This window comes from Stegodyphus dumicola, chromosome 9, assembly GCF_044657685.1.
Source record: "Stegodyphus dumicola isolate Sdum_Otavi_A_Nest chromosome 9, ASM4465768v1".
NCBI lineage: Eukaryota > Metazoa > Arthropoda > Arachnida > Araneae > Eresidae > Stegodyphus > Stegodyphus dumicola.
Window position 1 is genome coordinate 108,972,267 of NC_140776.1, and position 26,576 is coordinate 108,998,842.

The 26,576-nt window shown below is 36.4% G+C and overlaps 1 protein-coding gene across 3 annotated transcripts in view; it reads left to right on the forward strand.

Moving 5' to 3' along the window:
• The first annotated feature begins 5,574 nt into the window (after positions 1-5,574).
• LOC118202564 (phosphatidylinositol-3,5-bisphosphate 3-phosphatase MTMR14-like) overlaps positions 5,575-26,576 on the forward strand; it is a 57,920-nt gene continuing 36,918 nt past the window's right edge. The window contains exons 1-5 of one of the 3 annotated variants that reach the window (XM_035374731.2): positions 5,575-5,754; positions 8,909-8,968; positions 9,059-9,162; positions 11,886-11,991; positions 16,397-16,467. In XM_035374731.2, the coding sequence (XP_035230622.1) occupies positions 5,650-5,754; positions 8,909-8,968; positions 9,059-9,162; positions 11,886-11,991; positions 16,397-16,467 (446 nt within the window). In that variant the 5' untranslated portion in view covers positions 5,575-5,649. The remainder of the gene's footprint in view (positions 5,755-8,908; positions 8,969-9,058; positions 9,163-11,885; positions 11,992-16,396; positions 16,468-26,576) is intronic. The other 2 variants (XM_035374732.2, XM_035374733.2) reach the window with 2 other exon arrangements.

Consider the following 26,576-nt stretch of genomic DNA (forward strand, 5'->3'; position numbering starts at 1 on the left):
ACCATCAAATGCTGCAATCCTCGTCAAAATTAATAAATATACACACAGATATGCCAATAAGTTAGCTTTCCCTTGATTTTGAACCACACATTTGTAATAAAGTAATAAAAAGTAAGAAAGTACTAAAGAGTTTTGGAATATGTATTGTTGAAATTAAGGATAAAAAAAATCTGATAAGTATAATTAAAATAATTATTTCCCTTACATTTTATAATAACCCAGTTACAAGTTTTAAATAATACTTATAAAAAAACTTATTTTATTCCCTTTCAGAAATGTTCAGAGAAAGTCAAGTACTATTTAAAGTATTTCGCTAATTTCTAATAATTCTCTAATTTAAAATGAACCGAATAGAGCATTAATTATAAATTGACTTATATTTTTCGATTTAAAAGATGCCTCAGAAGACTAAAAATCATGTCATATTTAAGAAAGTATTTTAGGAAGAAGCTCTATAAATAGAAAAGAAATAATGCATAATTTTAATATTAATAATACAATAAAACTTTGATCTTAATTTTTGTACCTTAACAGAATAAAATCGAATTACCTTATTTTTTTTCCTAATGTAATTAACAAAAACTTGTGAAAATATTTCATTCAAATTAAACCATTCTGAGAAAACTGTTCTGTGAAAAGTCTAGCACTTATTTCTGTTCAGAATGAGTGTGTGTGTGTGTGTGTGTTTAATTATGGCAAAGCACACGAGGGCTATCTGCCTCAGGGGAGGGATGCCTTTCGTGGAGGACTTTCTAAGGGAAACTGGCTCGTATACACGTTACACATGGGGAAAACCACGAAAACGCCCATGCAGCCAGCCCGTTCGCGGGATTCGAACCTCGGACCGAACTACCAGTGTTCAGCGACTTTACCGCTCGGCCGCTGGTGGGCCTGTTCAGAATGAAATGTTGTATAAAAATATGTTGTTTTCATATACTTAGGACTCGGAAGTGTTGTAGAAAAAGAAAATATATACATTTATATGCATATTTCCGACGTAATTACAAAATATTTACATCCGATCGCGTCAAAACCCATTGAACTTAATGGTAAATGACCCAATGTTTTGGTCACCACGTAGGGATCGCCGGTGCTTCAGAGCAGGACGGTTATTCTACGCTAGTCGACAGCAAGTTGTGGGCCGCCAGATGTCGCTGTTAGTGAAAAACAGGTCTGCCCGACATCCTATATTCTCTGAGTACGGAAGTCGTAGAAAGCGCGAAAAAACGTGTTGCCGCGTCGTCAATCAGGGTTGTGCAGTTGACGTACTAAGTAGACAATGGCTTTGTATATGTTTTCGCCGCTGATTTTTTTCATAATGTAATATTAAAAGAAAAGTATTAGTAATTGTGTGACAAAAATTACAATACGAATTAATCACACATACAGGATAGATTAGTATAATTTTGGTATATATTTTATATTGAAAAAATATTTTCCTTCATGTTAATTATAGAATAAATTATTTAAAATAAAACATTTTGATGCGTGTGTGATAGCTGAATGCAGCAGCAATCGGCCGTACTGTAATAGTGAATGAATTTTAGTCCTTTTCCTGAAAGAAATAATTTTCATAGAAAAAGAAAATTAAAAAAAGGAAGAAATATTTTCTTTCTAATTTCTTACTTAAAGAAATATTTTCCTAATATTAACTGTAAAATAAAATGCGTGAAAACAGCTTAATGTAAGCATATTAAAAAAGAAAAAAAAAAGAACTTAGTTTGCATTTAGATTGTAATGCAAGTTAATCATATTATAAATTTAAATGAATAAAATTGTTTATTTCTAAAAAGATATGAAGTAAGCTTAATTCATTTACTCTTATCTATTTACCGTTGCTTTCATGGTAACCCATATCACTCTATATTTCTTAGTCCTAAATTCCTGCATTAACTTTCCTCTTTAAAAACGGGATCCTTAAAAAACGAATAACATAGCAACATATTCTGCTGCGTGTTGGTCATAATACTGTTTTGTGCCATTTTTTTCAAACTAAAAATGCAGCGTGTGAGTTAGTGAAATAATGGGAGAATATTCCTAGAACTTCAGCCAACGCGCGCTATAAATTTCGTCACTCGTCTGTACTGCGATTGGTGTAAAGCTCCTTGAAGCCTTGTCCCCTTTCAGTAAAGTCAAATGAACCCACCCGCCCACCACCTGAGGACCACAGAATGGCTTTCTCGGATCAAGTGTACGTTGCAGTCAGGTACCCGCGCGTGATGCCCTACCCTAGAATATCACACTATACGATTTTCGATCGCATACAGTTCCTAAGTTGGGGCAGGTAAGAACATGCATGAGGATGGCGATAATCAGTGAGATCCCAAGAGACTGGCCACCGCGGTGGCTAACACGCCCCATCGGGCGAGGGCAAGTGCGGAGTAAGAAAAAAGAAACGCCTTATGCAACTAAGTCCAGAGAGTCCAGTGTGACACACATAGTTATTTAAATGACAACACACAAAAATATAAGCAATAGTGAGAAATTGGGTACATACAGGCAGAAATGAAAACAATAGTATAATATATTAAACATGGATGATAATTTGTGAATTTAAATTTTAACAATTGCAAATCAGAGGTATTGTATATAAAGAAAGCATTAGTTAGAAGCAACAAATTATTTTAGATGTCTCAGTACGGCCCGAGGCCTTTTTTTGAAGGCCTGGCTGTTGTAATTATAATCCGATACAGGGATGGTGGGATTACAGACATTAGGTATATTTTGGTAAAATCTGAGGGCCAGAGTGGCCATATATTCCTTTAAATATGGTATATTAAGTTCGCGGTGGATTGCCGCGTTTCTAATGAACCACGGACAACCCGCCGCTTGCCTAAGCACAATATTTTGTAGAACTTGCAGTTTTTGCACATGAGTATCATAAGTATACCCCCAGACAGGGCAGGCATAGGTGATGATGGAACGTAACATGGCTTTATAAATGAGTAATTTGTTATCAATAGAGAGAACGCTGTTCCGGGCAATTAAGGGGGCAAGTGTAGTTTTACGAACCCGGAACTTTTCAATAAGTTTTGTAATGTGAGGGGTCCATGTGAGAGTTTGGTCTAATGTGACACCTAGGTATTGGGCCTGCTTGGTCCAGGGGATGGGCGTGCCATACATTTTAATGTGGATATCATAGTCAATGTTCTTTTTCCTCGTGAAGATGATGGCATCTGACTTTTCCACATTAATGCTAATTTTCCATGCCGTTAGCCAGGACTTCAGTGTGTGAATGTGGTTTTGTAGCTGTTGTATGACTGAGCCGTGAGATGCGTTTTAAGATAAAATTGCCGTATCATCAGCATACATTGCTAGGGTGGTGTGTGGTGTGTGTGGGATATCGTTCGTGTAAATATTGAAGTAGAGCTGGCCCAAAATGGACCCCTGTGGGACCCCAGCCCTAATAGGCCTGGGGATAGAGATGGTGTTGTTAACACGAACGACAAAGTGTCGACCCATAAGGTAAGAGTGTGTGATGTAATCTGGGAAGCCCAGGTTTATGATTTTGTATATGAGGCCCTCCAGCCAGACTCTGTCAAAGGACTTCGAAACATCAAGAAAAATAGCTCCTGTGATGGACTTGTCCTGTAGGCCCTGAGACATCAGTTCAGTAACTCTGTAAAGTTGGTGGTTCGTAGAGTGCAGCTTCCTGAAGCCATGTTGTTCATTAATGAGTAGACTATTTTCATTCAGGTGCTGTAGTAGACGTTGCTGAATGAAAAATTCAGCTACTTTGCTTATTGAAGATAATAAACTGATGGGCCTGTATGACACGGGTCTGTGATGGGTTTTCCAGTCTTATGAATTAGTGAGATGACAGCTGTCTTCCATGGCGAAGGGAAGTGCCCCAGGTGTAGCATACTATTGATGATTTTTGTCAGTTTGATGATCATTAGGATTCCCATATTTTTTAACATCTTGTTGCTCACAGAGTCGAGTCCAGGACTTTTCTTGGTCTTGAGTTTTGTGATGTATTCAAAGACCTCTGAAGGACTGACAGGAGGAGTGTTGGTTGTGTGTGGTTTTGAGAGGAACTTTGTTAGTGTTTGTGAAACAAGGTGTTCTGTTTGAGAGTGGGATATGTTGTTAGTTCTCCGATCATGTTCTCCGATAAGTTGTGATAGGTTGTCCATACCGGTTTTTTTTGAGTCAATATTGTTCACTCAAGTTGTAGACAGATCCAGTGATCATAGAATAGGCGTCCTGGGTACGGGAGAAACCTGTTTCGGGCCACTCCATCTTACTTCCTACCTCCATGGTCAAAACTGGGGGAGGGGAGGAACTGAGCGAAGTCGAGCTGTGACCTGTATGGTCCTCAAGGCTCTTGCCAACGACAGACACAGTCTAACTCTCTTTGCCCCGATGAAGTTCCCGAACTCGTTCTCTTGCTACTGTCAGAAAAATGAGATAAGTAACAAGAACAAAACAGCATTTTCATGTGTATATCTGTGTGTGTCATATGTATCACACACACACACACACACACATATATATATATATCTGTATATATCTGTGTGAGTGTGTTTCGATCTTCAACAGACAAAAAGCTTGACAATCCCTGCTCTATTCTGATTAAAACAAACTGTGTGATTGGAACGAGTGATAGTTTTAAGTACAATTTTAACCATCATAACAAATAACAGTAACTTCAAATACAGATAACTCCCTTCCCTCCTTCCCGATTATTAGATTATTATGATTGTTAGGTTTATATATCACGATTGTTAGCTTGTTGATAATCACCACATCACGATTGTTAGATTTCTCAAAGTATTCTATGTGGTGTTATGCGATTTCGAATTACACAAGTCAAAAGAGAGATAGCTTTCAAATATTTATAATTATCATATTATTTCTGTTAACTAAGAGAAAGTTATTAGTAAAATAATAACAAATCACTAATACTAGATATCAGTATTACTTGCGATCAGCCTTCGGTGTAGTATGCATTTTAGGTTGAAAGTCTATGGAATGAGTCTAGCTAGAAATTTAAATATTTTTATAACATCGCGAGTATGTGTTTGTAAAACACAAACAATTCCCACATGAATGAAATCCATTTTAAAATTTAGGGGAGCTCGTTCTGGGAGCGGATTCGAAAAAGAGAAATTTGCGTAACATTTTTTTAATTTTCAGAAAAGGCTAAGGAATTCGCGCGGAAATGCAGTAAATGAGTAACCATAATTTTTATTGTGGATACCCTTGCATGAATTTATATTTCAACTAGCTGATACCTTTTAAAGCATAATATGAGAATTTTGCCGAGAAAATTAGTTCCAGTCCAAGACATTCATTCGAAGTACTCAATTTAATAATTTGAATTTCCGACACAACTTAATGGGACTTTATTGAAGAAAATTTTAAAAAATCTGTCACTATACGAAAGAAAAAAAAAATTCTCCATTAGACGTTTAGTTAATCTGAAAAACAACTCTTAATATTATCTTTTCAGCACAACAGTTGCATAAAAAAAAAGAAGAAGGTGATGAAGAAGTTGTAAAATTTGCATATCGAATCTCATTGGTTAAACTGGATCTCGGAATACGAATTCTTAACTATCTCACTCAGACGATTCTTTCAGTATTCAGCTTGGAAACTTAACTTTTCAGCTGCTTTAATTTTTACTCAATTAAGGTATTGCTTGAAATGGCGGCAAGTCGGGATGCTGGAGATATCATTAATGAAAGGGTGGTCGCAGCCATATTTGATCGAGCTGCAAGGCATCGCTACAGTCCAGCCGTTTATGATAAGGTATCGAAAATAAGTTTTAATTTGTTACAAGATTTCTATGTTTAAATTGCGTAAAAGTTGCTTAAATTATCCCAAACCGGAAAAGTTTGCAGCTCCAAACTTTTCCGGTTTGTTTGCAATATTTAAGTATACGGCATTAGAACAATCTAGAATTTACTTAAATTACATACTCTTTTAATTAGAGTTCATTTTGTGAGTTAAATTCTATAATAAACTTTAAGTTTCTTGCCTATCAACACTCTGATGTTCTCGTTAAAACGCTTCTTACCTTTCTGGTAGTCAGTGTTTGCTAATGTCTTAAATATTCGTTAATACTTGTAATTTTAAATGGCATTAAAATTTTAATACGTTAACATTTTCGTTAATTTTACTGTAAATAATTTATGATAATTTTACCCTTAACTGTGTTTGAATTCACGTAAATTTATTTAGAATATCAAAGCATGGGAAAGAGACAAATTTAATTGTACGTAACATTTATATATTGGATAAGAGATGGCCTTCATGTATCGCAAAGCGTGGAAATTAGAAAATCTAAATTTCCATAGTGAAATGTTTGGAACTGAAATATATTGTTCAGAAAGCGTGAAACTAAAGAAACTGTAGTTAAATCTGTTATTAACGAAATGTTACAAAGCAGCTATTTGTTTTATTCTTAATACGCGAGTCTCATTTTCCGATTTTTGTAAATAAACCCCATCGTTGGGTCGCAAGAATCCTTTACATATTTAATGAGTTGAAACTTTTTGGGGCATTGATACTTTCATGGCTCATTTTGAATCTTCCTCTAAGCATCAATTATATAATTTTGTTTGGAAACAATTGTATAAAAATATATTCTAATTGAATTACTGAATAGACTAAATGTTCGTTAGATCTGCAATTCTCTTGATAAGCTTATTGGCGAAAAACCGTATATTTCGCTTTTTGTGAATCTGGAATATCCAGACTTTTTCTAAAAATAAAATTAACATTTTTTTTACTATTTTCCGTTATCCATTCTGGCTGAGTAAACATTCAAAAATCATTTGCATTTTTTATTCGCCCTTTTGAATTGAAATTTTCTACGTACTACTAGCACAAATTTAAGGTTCCGCAAAAGGAACATCTTCTTTGAATGGCTGTGTATAAATAAATACATAACTTTATTGCATCCAAATTTACTAGAAGCTGCGATTTCTTTTCTAGTAAGGCATAAACGGCTGAGTGGTAAAGTCGCCAAGAGCTAATGGTTCCATTTGGGTTCGAGTCCCGGCGAACGGGCTCTCTGCACGGGAATTTTTGTGGTTTTCCCCGTGTGTAAACGTGAACATGAGCCATTTTCGATTTGAAATCCCTCCCTGAAGCCATACCTTCCTTAGAAACACAGCTTTAATGTGCTTTGCCATAATCACACTTTAAATAAACCAACTAGTACGGCTGGTGTGGGCAGATGATCACAATTATCTGCCGAAATTTGAAGTCTAATGTTCCATAATCGATAGTAATCGAGGTTCCGCTAGCTATTTAATAAGCACTTTTCATAAAATATACTGCTAGCACTGCGCCCATCGCTGCATAGTCGTTTTCGTGTTTTTTCTCATATGTAGCACTTGTGAGCCAGTTTCTCTTGGAAAGCCCTCCAAGACGTCTTCTTGGAAAGGAGACGCAGTGTCCGTCATTGCATCTTTCGGATGCTAAAGTGATCAGTTACGTGCCTTCCAGTAGTGAATTTACTTAAATCAAAAATTAGGATGAAACATTAGAAGCCATTAAAATTTAGGTTAATACTTGGCGTTTATAGCAAATTTCCGTAATATATATTTTAATTACAGAGGCTGTTCACACATTTTTTAAACGATGTATATTGTATTCACAAAACTAAATTACATAAAATTCTTGTTTTAAATGTTCTATTTGACATCCCTTATTCTGAACTATCTTTCGGCACCGCAATTTCCAGGATAATGCCTTTTGAAGTGGCAGAAGAGGTATTCTATCCCATTCCTCCCGAACAGCTTTCCAGACTCCTGTTAGGGTTTTGGGACAACGTTTGGATAATGCAGTTTTTAGAAGTCCGAAAGCCCAAAAATCCATAGGTGACACATCGGGAGATTTAGTAGGGATATCAGTGAAGGGTATGGCCTTGATAGCAGTTTTTTGGATTTGGATGTGTGACTGCTAGCTTTGTCCTGATGGAGTCCGATTGATGGCACAGTGGGTAAAGCGATGGTATTTCATTCAGAAAAATTGGCGATAAAATATGTTCCTGATAATATTTGGAGTTAATCTTGACATTTTTTTTCCCACTCTCTTTATTTTTAACTTGCCATTGTAAGAAAAACCAGCAACAATCATGAATCCCTTACAAAAACTTTCTTTCGATTCTTTGATCCATGTACTTAAATTTTTGTTCTCCCCTTTTATGATAATAAATGGCTCTTTTTTACAATGATTTAAATACATCCATGCTTTATCTATTGTGACAATTGTTTATTTTTCTTTGGATAAGTGTTTTTCATAGAATTCTGCAGCGTGTTCTGCGTTGAGCGATATGCTTTGGAAGACGACGATGCACATTGCGTGTTTTCGCTTAAGATTTAAATCAACGTTTATCATTTTCTTTACAGTGAACATCGAGCATTTTAATGATTTTGCAACTGTCCTTTGACTAGGGAGATTTTCTTTTAACATTAAACAACGTACCTTTGCAATAGTCGAAGATGTCCGTTTTTTTCTTGGATACTTGTTTGGAATTTTTGTCCCCTTTGAGGCTCAAATTTGACGTTTTTTCCTTTCTTGTTGATATTATCTATCGACGCTTTAGATATCACAAAACCATGACTCTCACATCGTTTTTGGATAACGGAGTATGCATATTTCTCTTCGGAAAGAGCGTAAATGTAGCCTTCGAACCACTGCTTTGTTAAATTCGCCATTTTGAATAAAAACAACTTTCAAGCCATAGACGATAATTTTAACTTTTAAGAACATAGTACAATTGCAATTACTTCTTTTGCACAAAACGATTTTTTATTACCACTTACCAAAATCGTCTAAAAAATGTGCGAACAGCGTCTGTTAGAATGAGACGTTAACCTCGTACATTCATTTGTTAAAATTTGAGTTTATTAGAACAAGCAGTCTTAATTTTTCAGTGTTTTCACTTTTGCAGATGAATGCAAAGATACTCGATTACTGTCGGCAACTTTTTAGTAAAGATTATGAATGTCAGGTAAGTTCTTTCTTGACCCCCCCCTAAAACCTAAAAAGTAATACTGTACGTAAAATACAAGAATATATGAATTTGAAATCTTAACGCCAGGTGGTGAGTAATTCTGAAAACCCCGGTGCCCATTATCCAACCTCGCTTTTAATTCCCGTAGAAGAGAACACTGACGTTCCTGGGCAACTACGTTTCGGAGGAAAGTAAGTATCTGGCATTACTTTTACGTATTTTCTGAAATTGGCAGACTTTAAGAAAATGTTAATTATTAATCTTATTTGCTAGTTTTTAAAGATCTAATAAACATGTTTTCAAAATTCAAGAATTCGAGTCCATGAAATTGCGAGTTAAACGTCCTCTGATTGCATATAATTTAAATTCTTTAAACATGATTACATTGATATCCATAAACCCCATTTAACTTGTGTTTTTGAATGTGTTCAAATTATGAAACATGCATTTTATCAATTTTTATAGCGCTTTTCCCTAGTTTCAGCGGTTTTAATTCCTCACCAGAGATTTATTCCAAAACTCAAAAGTTCGGCCATTGACAATATCCATGTTTTCAGATATTAGTTTATAACGAAACCTAGATGTATGTTGACCAGAACTCTTACGCTATAAAACTGCCGAATTAAAGATGGCGACTTTGTTTAAGTGAGAAAGATAAGAATATTCGGACTTTTTCCAACGGACTTCAGCTTCTTCAAGAAAGTTATATGCGCCAACTTGCAGCAAGACATACTTCCTTTATTAGTTTGTTTCGACCGTGATTAGTCTTCTGAAAATAAGTTACTATTTAAATTCAGTAACAAAATTTAATAAAATGTCACGTTTCGTACTTTACTTATTAGTTTGAAAACAAGAACATTTACGAGAGCTAATAAAATCTCTCTACTAACCAACAGGCAGTGCTGGTACATAGCTTTTTAGTCAACTGTTTGCCGCGTCGTTGGTTGGAAACTGTTAATACAGAATGAAAAAGATCGTTATATTCTTGTTTATTCCAGTTTAAGATCTAATTTTCTGCAAAATGAACTTTCTCTAACAAACTTTTAAAAATTTTTTAATTTTAACCAGTTTACAAATAAAGGTCTTTGTAAAAGGTCTAATACTGTTGAGATTTTAGAAGTCATCTGATTTCTATTCTAAACCCGATTTTAAGCCTAATGGGGTATTTTGAAAGCTACTTCCAAGATCTAAAATTAACTTCTATTTATATCTAAAATATCAACATGTCTCACTGCCATTGAAGATGGTCATTTCGCATACTTAATGTCTACGATTTTGTGTAGCACTGGCAACTCGGTCCTTCAGACAGATAATTTTAACATTTATTTAAAACCTATGATTTAGCATAGACGAATGCATATTCTCATGATTTACATCAAGGAAATCAAATTTCGAGGGAGTAATTTTCTTTCTTGGGAAACGGAATATGACTCTGAGCCTGACACCAGATTTCTGCAATAATTGAAGTACCTAGTTTTAAGCATTCAAAATTCAGTAGTTCTAAGGTATTTTGGGAAAAAATTCAACAATCTTCAAAGTATTTTTATAGATGTAAATCTTTCTTTCCAGAAGTTGGTTTTTAGGAACCTAGTTAATCGAAATGTTAAGTTTTTACTCGAATCAATGACTCGAGATATCGTTCGAAATATTCTAGTTTTCCCTATTGTGTACATTTTGTCGAGTAAATTTACAATGCCAGCAAGCTGAATAAATTATGCGTTCATAAGCACGTTAGAAAGATAAAAAAATCTGACCATGATATAAATTCAGAATTCATCAGTAAATGGAATAAGATTCATAAAGAGCTTACTATCCCTTGTTTACTAACACTGAGGGTCCATGAAGTTTCGGAGACTCATTTAAATATTCGGCAAATTCAGATATTTCTAACTTTCATTTTAATTGTTTCATACTCGGATTTCTAGTATTTAAATGTCGTATCAAAGTAATTGCCCTAAAATAAGCCTTTATTTTAATATTTAAATACCGGAGATTTTAGGCTTCTATTCGTTTTGTTAAGCATGTTTCTGTTATGAAAATTAACACAACCCTTTTACAAGTAAATACCACTGAAATTGCCTCCTACATATTCTTTTGGTACCTACGTATTAGCTTAACCACCTTGGCATGATTTGGCGACTTTTTATGGCAAAAAGGAATCACGACTTACGCATATTAAAATTTACCATGAAAGGGAAAAACTTTAAATTGCAAAAAGTATTTTATACATTTACTATGCACGCTATTTTCCACAATCAAAACCAATCGGTAAACCTTTTTCCAATGCTTCTCTCCTCTCCTAGAAGAAATTTTGGGAATCGTTTTACGAGTAGACGCAAAGCAAGCAACACAAATTAAATTTCCATGTAAGTTAAGTTCTAAGCTCAGTACTTTATAACTGAGTTTAAGACTAATGCTGCGCAGCTTGAGTTAAGGGCGAGCTGCCCAGTATTTTAATTTGGTAAATTAGTTTATTTGGTTTCTTGATTGTTTCTTAGTTTGCCAGTGGTGGCAGTACGGTTTATGAGTTTAGGTTTAAGATTAAATATAACATTTTTCTGTGAATAGTGTTCGAATACAGTAAAACGACCATGTGAAAATCGCGACGTTGCTTGATGTTCTTGTTTACTTGAAAAATTGTTTCAGCTGGTTCTCGAAGTTTCGGACTTTCTGAAAAACTTAGCAACTTCTGTGGATGCGGTTGCGCTCATACGTATTTACCAATTTTTTTTAAATACTTCCTCGAATTGTTAAGAAATTTCAAAATTTCGTGTTATCGGTGATTCTAAGATTTTCAAGGGTAGCTAACAGATTTAAAATACAATTTCTAGTTTAAGCTTTCCACGATCATGAAATTTCTTCGCGTTGGGTTTGTTTCAATACTGTATTAACTTCTCCGCCTTAATAATAACAGGTCTTCGACTTTCCAACCAGGAAATTACAAGAAAATGTATGAATCAGCTCAACGTGTTCGAACCAACAGACGTTTTCCTGTCCCTACAATATTATGGAATGGGAAAGTAAGTTACATTTTTAATTCACTAAGCACATTTTCTTTAGAATCGCATGTTTAATTCATGTAAGTTGTAACTATTTCAGTACCTTCTTCATTATATTTAAAAATTTCAAATAAAACATGAAAGAAATATAAAATGAGAGCCACTTGATGAGGTGAACACAACGGCTTTAGCACTTTTTGGATTTCTTATATTAAACTACATTCTTTGATAATGCATGTATAATTCCATATTGCCCTTTTTAACAATTAAAAGAAAACAGATGTAAATTTTTATAGAAAATTGAGACCATGGATTAGAATTTAAGTATAAATTTGTTTAAATAAATGAAAGCGGATTCTTTACTATAACGTGCATGGAAGTAAGTTGCCTGGTGATGAGATTTTGGCGCCACTGCAGCGGCTGGGTATTCTTGATTGTGGTTAAAATAGGACTTCCAATATGACAACTTCATTCTAGAAGTATAGAAAGAATATATTTCTCATGGGTTGCAATCCTGCAGCAATCGAAAAAATAAGAATTTTGAGTTACGATTGTTCCTAACATTGTTAAAATCGCTCTTGAGGCAGCAGCGCTGGCACGTACTGTAGTTCACTAAAACACAGATGATGGAAGACTCTGTTGCGCATTTTTGCTTATATACAATTTCTAAGATATCTGAAAGCGTTGAAGCATTTTTTAAAAACTCAAAATAGTCCCTTTCCTCCCATTTTTTTCTTTATTTATAGTAAAGAAGCTGGCAGATCGGACCTGTTAAAATTTTATAGTAACAAAGAACGACACTGTATCCTTCGACCTTGTTTTACTTGATTATAATCCAAAGGTTTTCTATACAATATTTTGAAAAGGAATTTAAAACTGCGAGTGTGAAACCCTCCAGACGCAGAAAGAGTGGAGTCCTTTCTAGAAGCAACATTAAATAAAGCTTGCAACAAATTTCTTTTAACGTCTAGGAAGAAATTTCACGTCCCACAAAGCAAAAGCGCGAGTAATGCAAAACAGCGTTTCATAGCAATTAAAACTGTAGTAAAAGTAGGTTCTACTTTGAAACTTGTGTAAATATAGGTTATTCATGAAAATAGTTTTCTTTTGTTTCGTTTCATAGTGAAGGACTGAAACATTAAGAATACTTTAATTTTGTAGTACAGGTGACAATGTGGTAGCATTATGAATAAAACTCAAGTTTCCTTTTTCATTATAATCCATGAACTTAAAGTTCAATACAATACATCAGACAATAACGCAAATTAAAATTCATTAAATGTTAATTATATATTTTATAATTATTAATGAAACACTTATTTGTTTTGAAATGCAGGAACAAGAGTTTAATGCATAGCTTAAGATTCCTGCATTTCAAAATCTCGATAACTTCCGAACGCGTTTATCACAAAACTTCAATTTTCGAGCTATTCCAGTGTTCGAGTTGTTGAATTTATCCCATGAACATGATGTAAAACTCCCAATAGAATATTTTTGGAGCATTAAGATTGCATGGGTTAGTACCTACTAAAGGTTTTGTTTTAAATTTCTTCTGTGTATGGGCATGTTTTTGGAATTGAAAACTGATTACTTCCAAAATAAAGGCGCGTTCTGTCTTCAAATACCGCTTTCATTGATCATAAATGCCTTAACATTCTTTTCGCTTCAGAGACACAAACTCACCAGCGGCTGAGCTGTAAAGTCGCAGAACACTGGTAGTTCGGTCCGAGATTCGAATCCCACAGATGAGCTGGCAGCATGGACGTTTTCGTGTTTTCCCATGTGGTACGTATATACAAGCCAATTTCTCTTGGCGAGTGCCTCTACTAAGGCACATCCCTTCCTTTACGCAACTAGCCCTCGAATGCTCTGCCATAATCAAGTGAACCCAAACCCGCCTCCCGAGGCAAAGGAATTTGATTCTGCATTTAATGAATGGTATTTCGCTTAAACTGCCAGCATGTAGTTCTTCCTATGAATTTTTCGAATGTCCATTACATTGAGGTAGGCAATCATTGCCACAAAATCACTGTTCGAGAATGTCAGCATTTTCACGAACGGGATAAATGTGTTCAGATGTAAAAAATAAGCTGGTACATTAATGTGGATCTAAATAACCAAGGTTCGTAGTCTGATTTAGACTTGACAGAAGTTTAAGAATCAAGCGGTAAATGTGAAAAGTTTCTGAAATGAACACCACGGATGGAATTTCTTCCTTTAGTAATTATTCGAACCTTTGAGTCGGAGATGAAGTCTAATTTTGATCAGCCCCTCGAAGTTCTTTTCGTTATGTATCTAAACAGCACTCGATCTAAAACATGGGTATTTCTATCAGATAGCTGAATAAGAACTTACCTTTGAGACTTAAGATGAAACTCTTCAGAGATTCGGCAGGGTAGTTTGTTTTGGATTACATCTGTTTGAACAAATTGGAAGAGAACTTATCGGCAGGAAGTTACTTCATGTAATTAAAATCCACTGAGGACTTCGTATCTAGTAAACTACATCACTTTACACAGTAAATTTTAATACCGAAACGCGTGTCAAAGCTCTAACCTTAAATTGAACCTAGATAAATTGCGTTTATTGCATAGCAAGATTATCTGCGCAGCCGTTGTAATTGCGAGGCTACCAGTTAAATAACTAGACTATTGCCAAATGAGTACGCAGAAACCCTGTTTCCTAGGACATTTCTAATTTCTAAGGTATCTGAAATCGTTGAAGCACTTTTTAAAAACTCAATATTCTTTTCATCGCATTTTTTCTTTATTTATAGTAAGAACAGGTTATAAGTACTTAAGAATTATTGTCTTGTCTGAATCAAACTAAAGCAAAATGAACTTGGAAATAGACTTGACATCGGAATCCTACCTTAGATCTGACTGCCCAGACACTCAGTCGGAACAGGTACTGAAAGAACGCTGTTTTCAACTTTTTGCAATTAAAGACATGTCACTGAATAATTCATAATGGAAACAGCAGGAATTTTGGTCTTTAAGCACAAATGCAATCCGTGTCATTTATCCGAAAACCGCTAATAAATATAGCGGCTGATTTTAAATTTTTACCCAATTTACAATAAATATAGCTGCCGATTTTAAATTGTTACCCAATTTACACGTCGCTACATTTCTTTGTTGATCGGCTCAATCAGTGGTTAAGATTGCTGAATATTGCTAGTTAGACTTAGGTTCAAATCCAGAAATGGGTTGGCGGCGTATTTTCCCCCATGGGAAACGTGGATACGAGACAGTTCATCTCAGAAAATTCTGCATGGAAGCATCTTTTCTGAGCAAGACATCTCTCGTATTTTGCCATATTCTAATATAGCGTAACCCATTTTGACTCTAAATATCAAATTCTGCGCTATTCAAATAGTTTCTTAACTATTTCATGTAATGCGCATAATTCTCTTCTTTCTAAGAGGCCGAGTGGTGCAAGTCCTAGGACTGGATAAGTCCTACAGAATATACTTCCGTAGTTCATTTACGTCTGCCTTTGAAAGTACACTTTCAGAAACTACTCGATACAAGTAGAGCAATGCTTCTTTAAGATAACATACTTAAGGGAGAATAGTTTGAGCTCAATTCGGGTCGCCAGCGAAAGTAAACTTTAAATAATCGTATCTAGTGCTATTCACAATCTGTGAATGCGCATAATGTCTCTCTTCAAGATATCAAAGGGTTATATTAAATGCATGCCGAGCTGACAAGACTCGAACATTTCCAGAAGATGCTAATGATTTATGTTGTCTCAACAAGTGTCCAATAGTGCTCTGCCGAAAATATAAACTAGCTTTCTGAATTCTTTTTGAAGGGTTATTGACGAAATTCCTTCAATAAATTTGCTGCGATGATCCTAAAATTCGTGTCACTTAGCTAGCAAATAATCTTTAATTTCGGTAAGGGTTACTTTAATAAAAATATAGCCTTGCTCTAAATGTAAATTACTTAGTGTAAATTCCACTAAATAGAGCATTTATTGGAAGTATTTCTAGCTTCGAAAAGAATTGTGTCAAAGCTTCAGTTTAAAATTTTGATTTTTCGCTTTAAGTCTGCGTATGCATAGATTATTTTGAGTGTTCGTACCACCGTGGGGCGTTCAAAAGGTGTTTCCAAATAATCTTTCACGAAATTTCCATATTAAGTAGCGTCTAAAATAAGCTGGTAATTGCACAAGCATGCCTTTTCAATTAGAGCATATATGCATGTTCCCGTTTTCCACTAGAACATATGCAGTCACGTGTTCAAAATTTACATACTGATTAAATTAATCTGATCTAGCAGCAACTAGTCTTTTCTCCTTTAAAATATATTTGGTTAACTCAAAGCGTATTTGTGCACACTAAAATCCAGTTCTAGAACGTTAAATTATTCAGTTTTTAAATTTAGAAAAAGGTTATTTGATCTAACCTTTTTCTTCTTAGTTTCTTTGTCGTACTGCTGGAGTGGATGTGGTTTCGGTAGCAGCAGATATGAATACAATCCTGTTGAATGAGTAAGTAAATTTAATGTTTTAAATTTTCAGTTTTTAATCAAATTTAACCAAAAGGTTTAAAATGGTATTCTTTTACGATCTGTGTATTTTAATATAAAAAACAGACTTTAAAAGCATCTTCACCTGATTCTTTCCAAACGTTTGGGCACATCAGCAGCCAAATCATACTCGGATTAACTTATTATTGGAAGAATGTTGGCCTGAAATAAACCGCGAATTGAAAAACTTGTTTTTAACAGTTAAACGCATACACAACGTTTTTCTCTTCCTGTTATAGTTAGAAGGTGAAAACCATTCATTGTACGGCTAAAAATAAACATTATCTCCTATATTTCTTAAAACTTTGGTACGTTCATGAAGTTCATTTTTGATGTAAGGATTCGAAAATCTTCATACAGGCAACGGACAGAAAAAAAGTGTTTAATTTATACAAACGATCCTCTCTCTGAATGTTGGCCAAAATAAAGGCATTCTTTCGGAAACCAACGAAATGAATAGTCTTAATTACAGGCACAAAGATGCATTAGAAATGAAAAAAACTTATTCTAAGGTACAGTAGACGCGGCTTAATGTCATCGCAGTTAAGGTTAAAATTTGGATATTATCGAATAGCCGAAGTCCCGTTCGTTTGTACACAAAAAAAAAAAAAAAAAAGTAAAATGTACACTGCGCAAAAAAAGACGGTTCTCCATCTCCCATTCTATTGGGCCGATTGACAAAATTCAAATTGCGTTTTCCACGTCTCCAAAGCGCGACTTAATATGTGCATTAGGTTTATATATAGCGTTGTTCTAATAAGTATTTTGACACAAAATCTGACTTTTCTGAAATGACGGGCCAATTTTTTCCGGATTTCGATTCTGATTCAAATTATACCAAACTGTCAAATTTTGTAAAAGTAGCTCGAGTAGGTTTAAAAAATTAGCTTTTAAAATTTGTGCTCCTTAGTATGCATTGAATTTGATTTATAATTGTCTCTTTTTTACTGAACTAACTTGATTTCTTCTTTCAGAATTCGAAATTTAGGCTTAATTCAAATATAATTCATACATTTTCTATTTATTTTGAAAAAAAATTTGTAGCCATTCGATAAACTGCATTTTAAATCACGCAATGAAATAACATGAAAACGGAAATGCATATTATAGCATATACTCGCTACAAAAACTAAATATCGACTTGCCATATTTAGAAATTTGTCTTCCGTCTGAGGCACACAATTCCTTAACAGCAGCCAAAAATTATCTAAACTAAAATATGCATACTGCCGTCATCACAAATTCACAAAAATATCCTCCGTACTGTTGGTTTTTTTATTGCGACAAACCCATTCAAAGCCATCTGAACGAGCTTGTGCATTTCCTTCGTACAAACAGGACACTTGTAATGACTACTAAGAAAAGCTTCATTTACACACGAGTCAATTGATGTTTTTGAAGAATAAAGATGGCAAAATCAGCTTACCTTTTGTGCACTCAGTAGCAGCAGTTGAGTCTCCGAAACTATTGTTGATGATATGAGGGATTCATACATAAATAATACGATGCAGATTTAAACACTAATAACAGTATTTATTCTACTGCAACTAAAATATAAGCGATAGATACATCGATGTTAATAAAAGCACATACAGAAGCTTAAGAACTAAAGAACAAGAGGATGATGGGATATATTAATATCACGTGATTAACATAGTTGACGTGTTTGACGCCCGTGTCTTGGCATTTTTTAGGTTTGCCAGAAGTGAGTTAGAAAACATTTTATTTATTTATTTATTCTCAAATGCTTGATTAATTTAGAACAATCCCCCTTTAATCATGCATATGGGAAATGTTGGAAATCATATTTAGCTCACTTAATTTCAGAAATTTTGGTTTGGGCAATGGCTTAGTAAAAATATCTGCAATCATAAATTTGTATTGCAGTAAGTTATCTCGATTATTTTATTTTCTTCCATTTCCCTTAGAAAGAAATATTTAACATTAATATGCTTCAGCATAGTATTAATTTTTCACTGTTTTATAAGAGCTATTGTGGACTTATTGTCCTCAAATATCTTAATGGGTAGTTTTTGAGTTATTCCAAAATCTTTAAGGAAATCTAATATCCATTTGAGCTCTTGAGCAGCAGTGGCTGCAGAAATAAGCTCGGATTTGGTAGATAGGGAAACGCAGTTTTGTCTCTTTGTGGAACAAAATATTGGACTGTTTCCTACAAAAAAATTTCCACCTATTGATCGTCTGGTGGTTAAATCAGATGCATAGTCAGCATCTGCATAACAGGAAAGTGTTGGTGTGATATCGGAGTGAATTTTCAGGCAAATGTCCTTCGTAGAGTTGAAGTATTCACTCTTAGAACTGCTTTCCAGTACTCCTCATTTGGAGATTCATTTTTCCTGCTGCTGCCTCAACGTGGCGGGGGGTGTCACTGGGCGGAACGGGCGAAGTACGTCGGGAGCATAGCTCCTGGTAGGGCCACCCTAGGCGTGAAGGCCGTTCCAACATGCCCAGCTAAAGCATAGCAGGTGAAGAACCCTCAGGGGATTGCCATCTTGGTGATCGGGTATCACACCCGGAGCCCCAGTGACCTTTCCTCCTCTTTCCTCTCCTCTTGTCTAGCTCTCTCTCCTATTTTTCTCCCTTGTGGTTTCCTCTACTGGAGGTTGGGGCTCACTGTGAGATGCAGCTACTACTTTTGGTTTCTGTCTCACCATGGTGAGAATACCGCCTATGCGTTTGCCGTGCATGGTGACCCGTAGGGTGGGAAAGGAGGATCCTGGCAGTTGAGGGGCGAGGTACTGTCCCCAACACACTGCTTTGGTCTTTGCTTCTACTTAAAACGGGAGGCACTTAGCTGTCCCCGCTAGTGTAAATCGGCTGGCCACTAGTCCTATTGGTCAGTGGCTAGGGGATAAGCTCTCGGAAGTCTCCGCTTTTGGGAAAGCCGACTGTGGGGGCTTCAGTTTGCGTATAGGCCCGGCTAGCCCTAACACAGGGATCTGTGTTCCCTTGTTGGGCTCCATGGTGGGTGGGGCGGTCGGGCCCGAAACCTTCTCTCTTTTCAATATGAATACTTTAACTTCTCCTAACCATATGGATACGAAAAATTCTGGAGCTGCTAAAAGAATTTGTACTTCGACCTTAATTAGCACAAACAAATATCCAAAGTTCTTAGTTATCACTGGTGAGCTAGAAAATCTATCACCATTCTTCATCCATAAGCATATTGCGGCCTCAGTAGGCGAGCCAAAACACATAAAAAAGCTCCGTTCAGGATCTCTGCTCATCGAGACTACATCTGATGCACAATCTTCCTCTCTCCAAAAAATGACCAAAAGGGGGGAACATTCTATTACTGTATCCCCACATAAGTCTTTGAACACGTCAAGAGGTGTCATTTCGGAAATAGACTTGATATCAGTCTCTGAGGATGAACTTTCAAAAGAACTCGCCGAGCAAAATGTATGTGGCGTCCGCTGAATAAAAGTCCGTAGAGACGGGCAACTCGTCAACACAAAACATCTTATTCTGTCTTTCTCCTCTCCAGAGCTACCGAAAGCCATTAAGGCAGGTTACCTAAATTGCCCCATCAGACCTTACGTGCCGAACCCACTGCGCTGCTTCAAGTGTTAACGGTTTGGCCATGCGAAGGCCGCATGCCGGGGAAACCTGGCATGTGCTCGCTGTTCTGCAGAAGGTCACGAAAGTCAGGATTGTGTAGCTGATCCAAAATGTGCAAACTGTCATGGCAATCATCCAGCATACTCACGAAACTGCCCTAAGTGGAAAGAAGAGAAAGAAATACAGCATATTAAGACTACAAGAAAAATCTCCCATCCTGAAGCTAAGAAACTTTTTAGCACGGGTCAGTCAAAAGCAAATGTCTCCTATGCACAAGCCACTAAATCATATCGGTCAATAAGTACACAAACATCGCATAGCACACAGAAGAAGATACCTGAACCAAAAACAAATGACAAAGAAAGTCTTTCTTCTACCTCCTCCCAAACAGACAATAGAAAGTCAAGAAATAAAAACACAAGAAACAGAGTTCAAAAAAGAAAATCAAAAGCTCAGAAAAGAGAAGCTCAAGCCGAAGCTTTATTAAAGGGACCTTTTCAGACTTTATCGAATCTGAGATGGAAACAGATGGAGGCGGAGATCTCTCGAAAAATGTTCTACCTCACAAAACAAAGAAACAGCATCGAAGCAATAAATATTCCTAATGGCTACTCTCATTTCATGGAACTGCCGGGGCTTTTATCAGGGTATTGATGGCATTAAGCAACTTATTAATAAATATCGACCTATTTGTATAGCAATACAAGAGACATTCCTCAAACCTGGTAATTTTGCAAAGCTACGTAGGTACTCGATGACAAGAAAGGATAAGACATTCAGTGAACGCGCAAGTGGTGGTTCTGTCTACTCACCTCAATTAATTGCCCTTCGAGTGCTCTCCCTTTGGATACTCCTCTCCAAGCAGTTGCAGTACAGTTGAGCATTCGAACACTGACTACTGTCTGCAGTATTTACATCCCGCCTAATGAGAACATTAATTTAAGAGATTTAGAAGATCTAATTGCCCAATTACCAGCTCCGTTTATTCTAGTCGGTGATTTCAATGGACACAATACCTTGTGGGGTAGTAAAGACACCAACCCACGAGAAAAGCAAATTCAACAGCTACTCCACGACCACTGTCTCTGTATCCTTAACAACACAGAAAGCACTTATTTTCATCAGCCAACAAGGACCTTCCATTCCATTGACCTTGCTATTGTTTCTCCACAGCTTTTGCCTTTTTGTTTTTTAATGTCGAGAATTATCTATATAATAGCGATCATTTTCCTATTATCATAAGCATTACAGGAAATGGGAGTGTGTTTATACCTAGAACACCACGCTTTTTGTTGGACAAAGCCGACTCTTAGAAACAGGTATCCGTAGAGCGTTCGTTAGAAGAAATCATTGTTTCCATTTTCTTTGATATAGAGAAAGCCTATGATACCACCTGGAGATACGGTATCCTTCGTGACCTATATAACAATGGTTTACGAGGAAACATGCCGATATTCATCAAACATTTCCTACAGGATCGGAAGTTTCATGTGAAGATAGGCGATACACTTTCTGACATGTTCCATCAAGAAGAGGGCGTTCCGCAAGGAAGTGTATTAAGTGTTACATTATTTAGTATAAAAATTAATTCTGTTTTAAAACAACTGCCTCTAGCAGTCCAGGGTATGCTCTATGTCGATGACCTGCAAGTCAGTTGCCAGGGAGAAGACCTGAAAGACATCGAATGTAAATTGCAGACATCTCTTAATAGAATTGTTAAATGGTCACAGGAAAATGGGTTTAGATTCTCTACTCAAAAGACTGTGTGTGTACATTTCTGTCGAAAGAAAATTCTTCACCCTGACCCCGAACTTTATCTGCAAGATGTGCTGATTCCTGTAGAAAAGGAAATAAAATTCCTAGGAATGATATTTGACCATAAGCTTACGTTCCTCCCCCATATTACATATCTAAAAAAGAAATGTTTAAAAACTATGAATATTCTGAAAGTACTGTCAAATACTTCTTGGGGTGCTGATCGAAGCTCAATGCTTCTTATATAGAGAGCTCTCATTCGTTCGAAATTAGATTATGGATCAATCATTTATGGGTCGGCAAGGCCTTCAGTATTAGCCAAACTTGATCCGATACATCACCATGCACTTCGGATATGCACTAGTGCCTTTAGAACTTCTTCAGTGGAAAGCTTATATGTGGAAAGTAACGAGACCTCCCTGCGGTTAAGACGTGAAAATCTTTGTCTTAAGCATTATTTTAGTCTTATCACAAACCGAAAATTCTACACGGTCAATATTGCTTAATGACCAATACTCCCGTTTATATCAGGCACGACCATCATGTGTCCCATCTTTCGGCTTGCGGATGAGTGCTCTGGTGGAGGAGTATAATTTATCTAATACAGATATACAGATGGAGGATTTTTTTGGAATTCCTCCCTGGGAGGATAGGAGAATCCATTCTCTGGATACTTTTCGACACTGGAATAAATCACAAACTAATGAAATCATCTACAAGCAGATTTTTTTCAACATAGAAACAAATATAGGAAATATATCCCTCTATATACAGACGGATCAAAATCCCAGGATCATGTTGGCGCTGCTTTTGTCACAGAAAAAACAATAGTAGGGGTTCGATTACATGCAGTTTGCTCTGTGCTTACCTCTGAGCTTACTGCAATCCATCTGGCTTTGACTTACCTTTCAAAACAAAAGTACACAAAATTTATTATCTACAGATTCCATGAGTGCCTTAATGTCATTGAAAAATCACGCTCAATGTACTCATCCAGTTGCAATCAGAATCCTAAAGTTGAATCATTCTTTAAAAATTCGGGGATACCAGATTCTATATTCGTGGATCCCTGGACACGTTGCCATTAAGGGGAATGAATTGGCAGATATTGCAGCTAAAACTGCAACCACAATGTACAATCTTCAGATTCCACTAGCAGACATCAAAGGGTTTGTCAAAAGCAAAATCCTCAGCAAATGGCAGAAGCAATGGGATGACAGAGTATGTAACAAGCTGAGAAATGTAAAACCCACCATTGGATACTGGCCATGTATGGTTAATAGAAAGGAAGATGTCCTCTTGACTCAACTGAGAATTGGCCATTGTCGCCTGACCCATGAGTATCTTCTGAAGGGAGAAGAGAATCCCAGCTGCCCAAACTGCAACGCAGATCTGACAGTTCATCATATATTGGTGGAATGCCAGTTTTAATTATTTTCGCCAAAAACATTTTAATAGTTCAGAACTAGACTTAAAAAATTTAATTGGAAAAGCACATCATCGTAATTTGTTTCTGTTTTTAAAAGATATTGGCTTTTATAATAGATTTTAACCTGTTTTTTTTTAAAGATATGAGCTCTTATCATAGACTGTAATCTGTCTCTTACCTAAGCTGGAAGTTTTTACAAATGACTAATTGCATTGTTACCATTTGTCTGGCGCAGATAACCTTGACAGGTTTTGTGCCAAATTACAATAATCCAATCCATTTTTCCTGCTTAATAGATTCACTGCAAGAGTCACGTCTGTTCTGGTTACAGTGGCTATGTATAATAAGGCTCCAATGACTTGCCTGTACTTGGTATATTGTCCACTGGTGGAGAGATGTCCTCTTCCTTTGGATAAGTATCCATTGGTGTGTAAGATGGTTTGTGGATATCTGGACAAAATATCTTCAGCTTTTCTATTTTTGATTTTTGACTCAATAGGAACTTGTTTTAATCTCTTTTGATGTTGATTCCTAAGTAGTTTCTGATTTCTCCTAAATCTGTTGCTTCGAAGAATTCATTGAGAGATTTGGTTAGCCTTTTGATTTTTTTCTTCGCTTTTGCATGCTATAAGGATATCATCAACATGGACAATAATCATTATCGTGTCATTTCCATCTTTCTTTAGAAATAAGCGTGGGTCTGCCGTACTTTGCAAAACGTTACTATTCTTTAATACTTCAACTATTTTATTCCATGCTCTAGCAGCTTGCTTTAATCCATAAATAGCTTTTTTTGTTTACAAACCTTCTCTTCTTGTCAGGGTTGAACAGTGCCTTCTGGCTGTTCCATGTTTATTTCTTCTAAATTTTTGTGCAGAAATGCTGTAGTAACGTCTACATGCCTCACATGCATTTTACCATATGCTGCGATAGCTAGAAAAGTTCTGATAGTTGTACGTCGAACTACTGGTGCAAAGGTATGATTGTAATCAGTTCCAAATTTTTGACTATAACCTTTAGCAACTAGTCGCGCCTTGTAACGAATCATTTTTCCATCTTCGTTTTCTTTCAGATTGAAAATCCATCGACAGCCAATGGGTTTCTTTCCTACAGGAAGCTCAACCAGTTCCCAAGTTTTATTTCGGGATAAGGAATTGATTTCTTCGTCAACTGCGAGTAACCATTTTTTCTTTTCTTTAGAATTCAATTTATCTATATCTTCAAAATTCTCAGGTATGGTTTTGATTGTGTTTGTTAGAAATCCTAGACGTTCTGGTGGTATTCCCTTGGTTTTCTTTTCCGATCGTCTTGGCTTTTCTTTGGATACAATTTTAGGTTTTTCTTCAGTTTCTTAGTCATTTTCAACATCTTCAACCTTTGGATGAAGAGAAATTTCAATATTTTCATTCGCTGATAATTCTTTGACAAATTTTACGCTTCTACTGGTAATTATACGGTTTTCACCTGTGTAGATTCTGTACCCCTTTGATCGTTGATCGTAACCGACAGAAATTCCTTTAATCGCTTTCTGGTCTAATTTTTTACGGTTTTCCTTATGTTTATATGCATAGGCTGTGCAATCAAATTGTTTCATGTGAGCTAAATTACACTGGTGTGCAAAAATTAAGGACGAGACGGATTTTTCAATATAACTTTGTACAAAAGCTTTCGAAATCAACACATTTAATACCGTAAGATCCCCAACACGTAAGGACATGAGTAATGTAAGCAACACTAGCTAAAAGAGAAATCAGAGGGATAAAAAGAAGCTTTATTGAAAAAGTAGCATGGAACGCAATGCGACTGAAGGCCGAAACATCCCTGTGATGGGTGTCCAGCAAGAAACATTCGGTCTTTAATAGGGGATATGATCTCCCCTGACTGCTAGGCAGGTTTCACAGCGTCTGTCCATGCTGGGAATGAGGGTGTCAATGAGTTGTTGAGGCATTGCTGCCCATTCGTCTTGCAGCTCCAATCGAAGCTCCGGAATCGTTACTGGTGGTAAGGTACAAGCTGCCAAGCGTCTGCCTAGAAACTCCCATACATGCTCGATGGGATTGAGATCCGGAGATCGTGCCGACCAATCCATACGTTCAATATCCTCACTGTCTAAGAGCTGTTCGGCAGCTACTGTGCGATGACATGGTGCATTGTCGTCCATGAAAAGGAACTGCGGATCCATAGCGCCTCTAAAAAGACGCACATATGGAAGAAGAATCTCGTTACAATAACGGGTCCCGTTGACTGAACTTGCGTCGAAGATGTGAAGGTCTGTACGACTACCAAGCATGATGCCTCCCAAAACGAGAACACCGCCACCTCCATACCTATCTCTTTCAATGATGTTCGAGGGATGATTGCGGCTTCCCCGCTCTCTCCAGAAGAGTATGCGATGAGAATCGCTACTCAGACTGAATCTGCTCTCATCTGTAAAGAGTATTCGTCCCCATTCATTGTCTCTCCAATTCCGGTGTTCCCGGCACCACAGAGAACGCCTTTTCCGATGGGCAGCCGTTAGAGGTACACACCGCACAGGCGTCGTGCAAACAGACCACCACCGTGCAGTCTTCTGGCCACGGTAAAGTGCGATATCGGTCGTCCAGTCGCCTGTGTCGTGTGTGTAGCGATTTCTCCCGCTGTCTGCCGCCTGTTTCTTCTGGCCTGTAAGGCAATATACCGGTCATCTGCGGGTGTGGTTCCTCGTGGACGACCACTACTAAACCCCCGGATAGCTGTTCCTGTCGTGGAGGTAGGAAAGGGAGGAGGGGCCAACCCGGGCTGAAAGCGAAGCACTGCTTTGAAGCTTGGGTCACCAGAGGGGGTGTTCTTTGTTTACATTCAGAAGCTCGCTTGACAAGATTCTGATAGTATTTCGACACACGACAGTTCCATAGAAATCGAAAAAGGGACACTTTCGCATGAAACATTCATAGTGTGATGGATAATAGCAATTTGTATAGTTTAGTGACATTTACGCAAAAATCACATCTTAGTTATTTTTCGATAACTAACAACAGCGATTTGAATTATGAATTTGTTTTATAAAATCATAAGCTGTTGCACTACAAAAATATAGATTTTAAGAAAAATGTTATGCTTAAAGAATGAAAAATACCTTACGGTATATTTAAAATTGTATATGTCTTTCGATACCCTTGATAGAGTATTTGCCACTTTTATTTTCCAAATGTCAGAATGTTTTAAATAAAACAAATTTTTTCACATCCATATATTGTAACATGCACCTTTTAAAATTTTTTAGAGGAGAGGCTTTACTGCTGCTCATTTTAAACCCATCGTTTTAA